Below are 11,770 nucleotides of genomic sequence, written 5' to 3' on the forward strand. Positions count from 1 at the left end.
ATGAATCTTACTATTCCAACGCGTAACAATTTGTTCCTACATGTAAGGGCACTAAATTATGGGTAGTACGAGAGATCATACCCTCACAAATCAAACAAAAAGAATACAATGATTGCTCATGAAATGGCAAGCGAGTACTGAATCAAGATGGCCAAGTCATTATCCAATTGCTTCAAAATCCCAAGTTTTGCCACTTTTTTCGGATGGTGTGATCATTCTTCTAGTGATCGTTTAGTTTATACCATCTTGATTGGACAGCATTAGAGACTACTGTCCATTGCTGTATATATAGATGTATACATAGAACTTGATTTTTACATTATGTTTATCTTACAAGGTACGCCTTTAAGAGTCTTATTTATTTACAATGCTCCCCGAGAAGCAAGCACTTCACAGTATTGTTTTCACCATAAAATTACAAGAAAAAATTTAAGGACCTAAAGCAGCACCGCATATATATATATATATATAAATACATAGTGTGTGACCTTCATATAAGAAGAGGAGCTCAAAGCAGCTAGTTTTCTGAGCTTTTCAGTGATGACGATAGGATGCAGAAATGCTCGGCAAATTTGTGTTATCCTTCTTCTTTCAAAAGCACGTAAAAAGTGGGCATACCTGAAGATGAATTTACAAGGATTCGACTTCATTCAATATATTTTGAAAGTGGCATAATTGAAGATGAATTGCAGCACAGTTGTGTTTTGTTCTTCTTTCATGAACATGTGTCAAAAGTGATTTCTTCTTCTTCTTTCAATGCATGCAGAAATAAACTAGCATAACTGAGGACGAAATTGCCAGAAATTTTCACTTCATTCTTCTTCTTTAAATACATGTCCAAATCAGCATGAGTGAAACGCTTTCATTCTTCGTATTTCAAGACAATTGGGAAGTGGCATAAGTGAGATGATAAGTTGCCAAAAAACTTGTGTCTTCATTCCTCTTCTTTCAATGCATGTCGAAAGTGACACCGATGTCCGTACCTGCATTCCTCACCTGCTGAAACCATGCGGCATACCTGTGTCTTATACTTGCTATGGCGTGCCACTATACGCAGCTCCTCTAGGCCATGAGCAAATCGGCAGTTCTGTCCATATGGACAATTAGAGTTCATCGATTCCCACTTGTTGCATAATTCTGTCTTGTATGTGCCTTGTTCAAAGATTTCGCAAACCTGTTCATTAATTTTCTTTCCACCACGCCCCTATTCATCACATTCATGTTACCTCCAATATCAGACTAAATGAAGACTTTGCAAGCTTTTCCTTGTCTCAGTCATACGACATATCGATTGCTTCATAGTCCCGCTATATTCCTTCATACATATAAGCACATACAACTTTTCTAACTTCCTAGTCATGAAAATGATTCAAAAAACCGCAACTACATAAACGTAATGAATGTGATATGATGTAGAGGATCAAATAAACAGTGTCTACTAGTCATGATAATAATTAAAGAATCTTGTAAACCTATGCAATGTGCTATGAAGCACAGGATTAAATAAATCCAGTTATGCTTCACCTTCATGAGGTTTTCTTAGGGAATCAGACATTATAATATGTGGTTCAGCAATTCAGGCCATCTAGAGATTTACCTCCATCTACAATGGGCCTCTATGGAATGTAGAGACATCTAGAAGCTCTTTCTATAAGTCATGCACTAATACTCCTAGCCAAACTCTCCTATGGTACGTTGTTTGATTGAGTTAGATGTCCAGAAATAGTTCAGTTCATATATATTATATAAATGTTTACTAGTAGTCAATCAGCTTGAACTGGTTTATTACACCTAACTCAATCAAACAACATACTGTAGAAGAACTATATATATAATCCTTCTACAGTATGTTGTAGAATTATGTATATACATATATATACACACACACATGCATGATCCTACAAAGTTGCTTGCCTACAACAGAACTACAGCAAACACTCCTGCATCAAATTTGGAAGCACATTGAGTGGCAATTGATTGTAGGTGATCAACATTTTAAGATGTTTTTAAATTACAGCTTTTGCTTCCAATTAAAAGTATTTCAGAATTACAGACTCACCGTTGCAATTCCAGAACAAAGGGGGAAAACTGTCTTCACCTTTGGTGAAAGCCCCTTCAAACGGACCGAGATACTTTTTGGAAGTGCACCAGAGGGAGAGCTATGGCGTACAATATTAGTAGAAGAACCAGGATCATTGAAGTTACTCAATGAATCCTCTTTTGCAGGTGAATCGAAGGAAGCATTGGCCACAGTTACTGAGTTTAGGCACTGGTTTCTATACATCAATTTCCTGATAGGAGTTTGCAATTGTCTATTAAACATACAATCCAATTCCTCTTCATTAGCTGAATCCACTGATACATCATTGGAGTATTTATCAGGACTCTTGACATATGGTGTCTGTTTCAGATTCTCTAGCAAACATCTGCTAAAATTATGTTCTGAACTGGAAATCAGGGATTGGTATTTCAAGTCAAGATTCTGTTTTGTATGCTTTTGTTTCGGATAAGAAACAGCAGGAGATGAACACGGACACATGATCTCGTATGTGCATTGAGCATGTACTTCGCATTTTCCTTCAGTGGTCTTTACTTCATGCACCTGGTCATTGTAATTAAATTTTTGTCTTTTATTATAGAGAAATTAAATGCTTCATTCATGTGCTTCTCTGTACTTGTCCAACATTTGTAATCAAATCACAACTGCATATGACTACATAATATGCTGTGAATGATTTTTCACTTACATGACTCAATCCAAGGATTTCATTTAGACTATGTTGCTTTGTCCTACAACAGAAATTCGTCGAATAGCTGTGCATAGTCTGGCAGCTGAGTTAACAAACTCTGTTACAGACTTGAATAGGTGCATTTAACCTACCTAATAAAGGGAAATCCCTTTAAGCCATGAAAATGAAGGCTTAGTCATGCAGGAAAATGAAAATCTAAACCTTTGCATAGTAGGAATGTGGCCAGAACACCAATTAAAGACGGTTTGATATTTGCATCCATAGACATTGTCACAATTGTGATCTTTCACGTACCACCAATGATCAATATTTTTACTCATAGAAGCCTAGAAACTCTAAGGCTAGTACAGAAAAATAGATGCCAATATAAATTGCCTTAAATTTGTAACATGATTGGACTCTGGTGATGTCAATACTAAATAGTAGACACATATGACACACCAAATCTGCCAGGTCATTCTAATAACAATTTTGAACAGCCTTGCAAGATTGCCCCATTCAATTATGCCTTCGAGATATATTCAATGGTAGTTTATCACAATGAATCTGATCCTGTTTTCAACGCAGTTCAATTGTAAGTACTTAATGATTGTGTACTTACCTTACTACTCTCCTTATTCCAAGCAGGATTCAATTGCATAGGGTGAGAAAGTGATAAAACCGAATATGGAGGACAAAGAGGTGAATCTGACATGCAATTTGGTGTAAGTCCCTTCATATGGATTGAAATTCTTCTGGAAAGTGCACTATTGGGGGATTTGGACAGGCATAACTCATCAGAAGAACCCGGCACAGTGAATAAATCCACTTCATCTGGCAATAAGGAAGCATTGACGATGGATCCATAGCTTACGAATTCTCCTTTGTATAAATTTCTGTCAGGGGTTTCAAACACTGTAATGTGTGACTCGTCTTTATTAGAGTGTTCACGTGCAGCATTGCACTTCTTGTATACACCTTGATCAGGAATCTTGAAATAACTGCTATGTGTCATGGTGTCTCTTGAAGTTGATCTTATGCATTGTGCTATGCATCCATCTTCAACATTCTCTTCTGAATAAGAAATTAAAGAGTTGAAATAACTCTCCTTTCCATAGCTATTCAGTTTTAGACTGTAATCAGGAGACAGACAGCATGATTCATGGAGATCAGTCTCTGGTTCAGCCACACTTCCATGATTATCGTGAATGCGTTCCTGCACATTGAACGGTAAGTTCGGTATCTTATTCAGCCCTGCATTCATGTTCTGAAGTTCCTCATTTCTTTGTAGCGTAAAAGGTAGCTCTTTATCGGACTTCTCAGTCTGCTGGACAACTTCCTTACAGCTTTCCGCAAATCTTTTCCATGAGAGTATTTCTTCATGTCTGGTAACCAGGTCAGCTCCATGAGAGTTCTGTTCACCTTCTGGAACGCAAACTTCAGAAAGATAAGCATAACCTGCTAAAGAATCAGATACTTTGGCGGGATCTTTGGATACATTATGCAAGAAGCTTCTATAACATGCGTCGCTCATAGATTTTGGAAACGGCATAAGATCATTTGAAGCGTAGATTTCGTTGGTTGCAAAACGCTTCCATCTTAAATCCGTGGAGTGGTATCCGGTGTTTTTTCCATCATAAACGTTGTCACTCGAGGAAAGATTTGCATTAAAACTCTGTGAATCTCTTAGCAATGCGCCATATCTAGGAATATCATTAAAGTCTGGAAGATTGTCCATCAGTGTACAGCACGTTACTCAATAACCTCAAATTTCCAAGTGCATTGATCGTTATGCTTCAATGTATATCCAAGATAATCGTAAACGTTTTCACATTCCATGCATAACGATCCCTTCTGTTTCTGTGTATAGCAAAGAAAACCGTTTAACGATACTTGCAAGAATTTTGATCACCATGCAACGCCATCATTGATGATCTCCACATTTCCGAGTAAACCAGTTCCTTTTGCTTTGAGTCAACAAAAGAAAAGACATGGCTACTAGACTAGCAACAAAACTATGAAGACGTGCGTTTCCAAACGATGAAGCTTACCATAACAAGAGGAGGAACTGCAGATAAAGTGCGTATATTTTTTCAAACGATGAAGGTTACTGTTGCGATCGAAATCGAAGAGAGATGGAAAAGCATTAAGACAGAGGGAGAAGAGAGGAATGGGGAGCATACCTGGGGTTGAAGCGAACAGAGATGGATAGACAGTAGAGAGAGAGAGAGAGTGAGAGATGAAGGATTACGGTTCTATTGCAGAGTCTCGAATAGGAAAAGCGATCCGTGCAATGGCGATGGGAACTGTGGGGAAGAGAGAGAGAGAGAGGACTGATTATGGTGATCACTTATGACGACGATGAGAATTTGGGAGGGAAATGAAATGGTTTTGAAAAATCGTAATGCTGCATGTACATATGTCCCTGCCCTTGAAGGGCGGTAGGTGGGACTTGTTTTGTGAGCCAACCAATTGTTTTGAAGTGGAACCCATAGGGCCACAGTCGGTGCATAACATGTAAGGATGTCTTTGCATGGCCGTACAAGGGACACCCAAGTGTTTGGTTCCTAAACCCAAATCTACCTATGTACCCTTGTTGGTTTCCAAAGCTACCAATATATGTATAATGTAATGTAGTGTCCGCATCCTATCCCAAACAAGCCTTACAAACTCAAGGATGAATGGAGAGCTTAAACTCAAGACTTTTATTTCTAAGTATAGAAAACTTATGATTTTGACAAGATGCACGGTTTCCTTTATGGGTGGCAGGCCTTCAATGAGGAAGAAGGTAGAGAAGATGGAACCCGGAAAGCTTGGAAGAGGTCATCCATACAGTAGAGAATGTGGGCAGTTGGGGAGGCGATCCAACACAAGCAAGACTCCATGGAGAAAGGAGGAACCACAAGGCCTTTTGATCAAGCAAGGAGACATCCCAAATCGAGTGTGGTGGACCCCACTTAGCTCACTTTTGCCCTAAACGAGAAAGGGGTTCCTCCCAAATGGTGGGGGCATAAATCGAAATCGACGACAAAGAAGAAGACATGTCGGCTTCCCAAGTTCAAGTCAAGGTGGTTTTGATGAGGGTTTGCTCAACCAAGGTGTGGACGAGCAAAGTGGCAAGGTAGAGGAAATGCCTTGAATGGCCATAGAGCAAAGGAATGAGAGATGCTCGAGTAAGGTGAGGTCAACCAATGTGGAGCAATCTTCTCAAAGGGCCTCAAAGCAAGAGACTGAGATCAGGGTTTGCTCAAACAGTGCAGACGAAGATGGAGGAAAGGCCTCGAAGGGCCTAGGACCAAACAATTGTTGAGTACCAAAAGGCGAAGGGCCAACACATCAAAGTACTTAACACAATTTTGTGAGCTTGATGGGACTCAAGATCTAGAGGTTTTGGGTGAATGTGGTGTCCCCATTCTGTCTTGAAACTAATCGGGATTCAATAGAGAGCCCAATCCTAGTCCCAAAAGGGTGCCACCATGGTTTGTCCCAACCTAGTGTCCCACGGTTAGTCCCAACAGATTACTTGACAACTAGTCCCAATGGCCATATTTGTCCTTATATAAGGAAAGGGTGGGGAGGATCATTCCTCATTCTCGTATTCTCTCGTTTTGCACAAAGGGGTGTGTGGTGCTCTCTCTCCTTCGGATCATTTTGGAGTTGTCCCAACTCGTCCCAATTCATATTTTGCCCAATGTTGGTTCTTTTGTAATATCTTGAGTTGTGAATATAATTGGAGATAATTTTCGTCTCATGTTCGGTCTCCTTTTGCATGTTCTTTGTGTAATAAGTCTAATCATGGGATGTAACGTGTAAAGTTTGCTAGCATTCAATTTTAAATATATACATATCCTCATTGGTTTCCCAAAAAGAAATTCCCATAAAAAATATGCTCCATTGGTATTAAAATTAAAAATGCCATAGGCAGTATACAAATAGTACATAATATTTTCCCTCTCCACAAGTCTATATCATCAAAGAAAGGACCAAATATAAGCAATGTCATTTGGCAAGATAGGGCTAATTATAATCCATGAACGCAACTCTCAACCTTTGCCAATAACACATTTATACGACAAGCTAGTATACCACACAAAAAGGGGATCGGAAACCATACTATCAATCTCCAACATGTGAAAACAGTTAATGATACATCGAAATATCCATGTTCTATAAGCTCTATCACCATTGCATTCCATGAGACCACATTTGTAGTTTGAAGCATCTAAAACACATCTTCAATTGCCCCTTGTCAGGGTCTCTCTAAAAACTTCATGTTGTAGACGAAATTAGTTGAACGTGGTTCCACATATACTAAAGCTCTTCACCATAACTATACTCAACATCTAAACAACTTCCTGCAGTTCAAGAGAATACATTTCTTGCTAGTAGTCATGCTCAAAATATATACCCTAACTGCCCAGTAGCTATTGCTTTTGGCAAATGTTTTGAACGTCAAGATCTTCTTCAACTGCTGCAATTGAAGACACGAAAACAGTCCATGATGCACATGCCGCTTGGGGTAAAACGTGATGGGCTGCCTTGGATAGCCCCCAACTATCCTCTCCCATATTGAAATGACCATGTCCTTCATCTCCACGAACATTGAAAATGTACTTGTATTGAATCTCCATACCATCAACACTCTGGTTTATCACAACCTTCATGTTCTCACAACTACCATGTGCTGGTTACACCACAATCATCTACCTATAAGACAAAATGATGTATGTCTTCATCACCTCAAACAAATATGATTTGACATGCACACCATCTTCACTCAACCTTATCACAGAACAAAATTCTGCTTCATTCGGTCTGCATCAACCATCTTGCCGCTTACCACCAAGGCCCTGTACAAATAACCACAAAATGAGTCTAGTGTGTTTCTCATCCCCTCATGATCTGCTTCGGCCCCCCTCACCATCATCACTCATAAAAACAGACAAATTGCTTCATTCAGTCCGCATCGACCATCTCGCCGATTACTGCCAAGGTCCTTTGCAAATAACAACAAAATAAGTGAAAAATGTTTCCTCATCCCCTCATGATCTACTTCAACCCCACCACCACCACCACTCATTCTCTCGTCATGACAAATATGCTTCAATCCCCATCATCATCATCCCTCAACCTATGAGAACCATAACATCCTATACTAACAACCAAAAATGACTAAAAAAATTCCTCACCTTCTCATAACAATCTGCTTCAACCCCCACACCAACATCACTCATCCTGATCACAAAACAGAAAACCAGCTTCCTCATGTCCACGTCCACCATCTCGCTATCTCCGATTATCTCAAGATTTCCGCCGATTACCGCTTAAATCCTGTACTGACATCCAAAAAGTCCTCACCTTCTCATAATACTCTTCTTCAGCCCCCACACCATCATCCCTCATCTTGATCACAAAACAAAAAACCAGCTTCCTCATTTCCACATCCACCATTTGGATATCTCTGATTAACACCAACACCTTGTACATTAAAAGAGTCTTCCTACATGCCACAACCACCTCCTCCATGTTAACTTATGTTGTTTGCAGTAAGAACGATGTCGGTCGTGGGAACAACCAACAAGGTGGTACGTAGTTCCACCTGACATCAACGCCTGCATCTAACATTATAGAAATAGTTGACCAATCTCGGCGAATTCTCCTTCTTTTCGATTAGTTGTGTCTCCAAAACCCTTATAACTTTCATACTCACCTTTAACTGTATGTACCAATAAGTTCCAAAAAGGCTTTACTTGATCTACAACATGAGTGTTTTCATCATTGTATAACTTGGAACACCTAGCTTTCCAAAGAACCCATAAAGCCAAAGAGGAGACAATCTGCCAAACATAACTCTAGGAGAAGAACTTGATTCCCTACAAGGAACTTGAAGTAGAATATACTTGAAAACTTCTTACATGTAAAGACAAGGCAGAATGATGATAATGATAATTTTTTTTTGTTGATCCAACATTCCCCAGAAGATTGCACCCCACGTGAAAATAGCCAACCTATACTTACAACCTAGACGCCTAAGAATTCGACACCAAAAACTTTTTGCAGCAACACATTCCCAAAATACATGATGCAATGTCTCAGCTGCAAACCCACACATAACACATGACTGATTACTCACTGATCCCCTCAGAAAATCACCTACTGGTAATGCATAATGAATCATCAACCACCGAAAATGCAATATCTTATTCATGCATTTAATTGACCAATTGTCACAGACACACCAACCCTAGACTATGACAAAGCATAGATGACGAGGCTACGACCGATAAGGTTACGAACGTGGAACTCGATGTGATGGGGATGGAAACTCAGGAAGTTGGGAGCGAGGAACAATACAAGAGCATAAAGATAAAGATGTAAATCAAGGAGAGAAGATGGGGTGAAACGAGAATACTAGATTGATGTGTCAATGACTGGTGTTGAATCCCTTGAAAGGGACCAAGCAGGTTACAAGTATTTATACTGTGAGTTGAAGTACATGCATTAGAATATTCGGGAGAATATTCTAGAACCCTCTAGAACATTCTAAAAACTCCTAGAACTTGAAATAAATAATCTACTAATAATCTACTAAGATATACATAACATGACCATATATTTGGACGTGTTAGTTAGAACACAACACTTGACTATATATAAGAAGTCAAGGGTTCACATCTTGACATGACTGTTGTCATGTCTTTGACATTATCCTCCCCTTTACGACCTCGCCTTTTCGAAAGCATGGTGTAGGGGTGAGTTGAAAGAGAAAACCAAAGTATGTTGAGGAGTGAGTGACCATGAACAATCCTCATCAGAAATAGGAGCACGGGTGAACGCGAGTGACCATGTGTGGTCCTCACCGGAGACTGGAACACCAAGGGGGTGAGTGACCATGTACGGTCCGCACCGGATACTGGAACACCAATGTGAGCGTAAGTGACCACGTTCGGTACTCACCGGAGATTGGAACACCAATGTGAGCATGAGCGGCCATGTACGGTCCTCACTGGGAACTGGAACACCAACGTGAGCGTGAGCGACCATATGCGGTCCTCACCAGGAACTGGAACACCAACGAGCATGAGCGACCATGTGCAGTCCTCACCGGAGACTGGAACACCAACGTGAGCGTGAGCAACCATGTACGGTCCTCACCAAGAATTGGAACACCAACGAGCATGAGCGACCATGTGTGGTCAACATGAGTGAGCGACCATGTGTGGTTCTCATTGAAGATAGGAACACCAATGGACGTGAGCGACCATGTGCGGTCCTCACCGGAGACACGAACACCAACGGGCATGAGAGACCATGTACAGTCCTCACCGGAGACATGAACATCAATGGAAATGAGCGACCATTTGCGGTCCTCACCGGAGACCCCAACACCAACGGACGTGAGTGACCATGTGTGGTCCTTACCGGGAGCCAGAACACCAATGGGTGTGAGAGACCATGTACGATCATCACCGGAGACGCGAACACCAACGAACGTGAGCGACCATGTGCGGTCCTCACCGGGAACTGGAACACTTGACGTCGATGAAAGGCTAGGCAAAGTAGTGTTGATGACGACATCAAGAGGTGCTGAAGATGATGATGTCGAAGACGAAGCAATGAAGACAATGATGTTGAGGAAGTGTCTCTAGAAGCAATGATTGTGACTATGGCAATGATGGAAACAAAGAAATAGATGAAGAGGATAAGAAACACAGAGATCGAGATGTTGAGGATAAAAAGAAACACAATGACAGAGATATAGAGGATGATAGAAAACATAGTGACAGGGACGAAGATGATAAGAAACACATAGATAACACATAGATAGGGATGGTGATGGTAAGAAACACATAGATAGAGATGAAAATGGCAGGAAACACAAGGAGAAGGATGATAATGACAAAAAACACAGAGATAGGGATGTGGAAGATGATAAGAAGCACAAAGATAGGGATGATCATGATAAGAAACTAAAAGACAGAGACAATGATGAGAATAAAGTAAGAGATAGTGATGGTTAGGAAGATAGGAAACGAAGGGATGTTCATGACGATAACTCTGGAAGCAAGGACGGTGACGATGGTAACTCTAGAAGCAAAGGGCGATTACGAAGACGGGTGATGCTTCTAGTTGGAAGGGATTCAAACTGTCACGTGTTGGGATATCGGTCTCTCCGGATGGGATGTCCGGAGACGAATGACGGCAAGCCCGGTTACGGTATGAAGCCGGATGAAGAAGACCCCGGTTACGGAGCCGGATGAAGAAGACCCCGGTTACGGAGCCGGATGATGTATGTACCCGGAGCGAGATCCGGATGCGGGAACATATTTGTCAATATGTTTGCCAAGTGCCCTTCTAGGCTATATTTGTAAATAGCCCGAAAGTCATATGTGTATAAATATGACTTAGGGCAAATAGTTTAGGTTGTTGCTCATTCTATGTTCCAGCCGAGAGAGCGAAGCGAGAGAGCAGCCGAGCGAGAGAGAGAGAGAAAGGAAGAGGTCGACGCCTCTGTGTATTGCCGCCGCCTGTGGCGAAGACAGTGAGCTCAAGGTTGTTGCCTTGAAGCTTCACCATTGTACATCTCTGTGTATAGTGTGAGTTGGAGTTTGAGGACTCCCGTGGTTTTTTTTCCCATTTAGGGTTTTCCACGTAAAATATCCTGTGTACTCTTCTCTCTGTAGTCTTGGAGCATTTCGTATTTCCTGTTTTCTGTGATTTGATCCTATTTCTCGGTTGTGACCGAGCGCGGTATTCAACAAATTGGTATCAGAGCGACGGTAACACAGAAAATGGAAGGCGGCGGTAGTGGGCCTCCGGGCATGATGGTGCTGAATGCGCAGAACTACGCTGACTGGAAGATAAAGATGGAGGACCTGCTCATTGTTCGGGATCTGTATGAACCGATCGACAGGTCGGAAATACCCAAGGGGGTACTTGAGACGGAATGGAGGCTACTGAACCGGAAAGCCGTTGCAACCATTCGGCAATACGTCGACGTGAGCGTTCTGCAACATGTGGCGAACGACACCAACGCATAC

The 11,770-nt window shown here is 41.2% G+C and overlaps 1 protein-coding gene across 1 annotated transcript; it reads right to left on the reverse strand.

Moving 5' to 3' along the window:
• Positions 1–1,088: 1,088 nt before the first annotated feature.
• Positions 1,089–5,053, reverse strand: LOC147854037 (uncharacterized). Its single transcript, XM_087332293.1, has 4 exons — positions 4,913–5,053; positions 3,352–4,589; positions 2,060–2,602; positions 1,089–1,315 (listed from the first exon to the last, which is right to left on the reverse strand). Exons 2-4 carry the CDS (start codon positions 4,465–4,467, stop codon positions 1,235–1,237), a joined length of 1,740 nt encoding a protein of 579 aa, XP_087188419.1. The 5' UTR covers positions 4,468–4,589; positions 4,913–5,053; the 3' UTR covers positions 1,089–1,234.
• Between the last annotated feature and the right edge of the window lie 6,717 nt (positions 5,054–11,770).

This window comes from Azolla caroliniana, unplaced genomic scaffold (genome assembly GCF_043228905.1).
Source record: "Azolla caroliniana isolate FFs.n. ecotype wild unplaced genomic scaffold, voAzoCaro1.0.p SCAF_16, whole genome shotgun sequence".
Taxonomy (NCBI): Eukaryota; Viridiplantae; Streptophyta; class Polypodiopsida; order Salviniales; family Salviniaceae; genus Azolla; species Azolla caroliniana.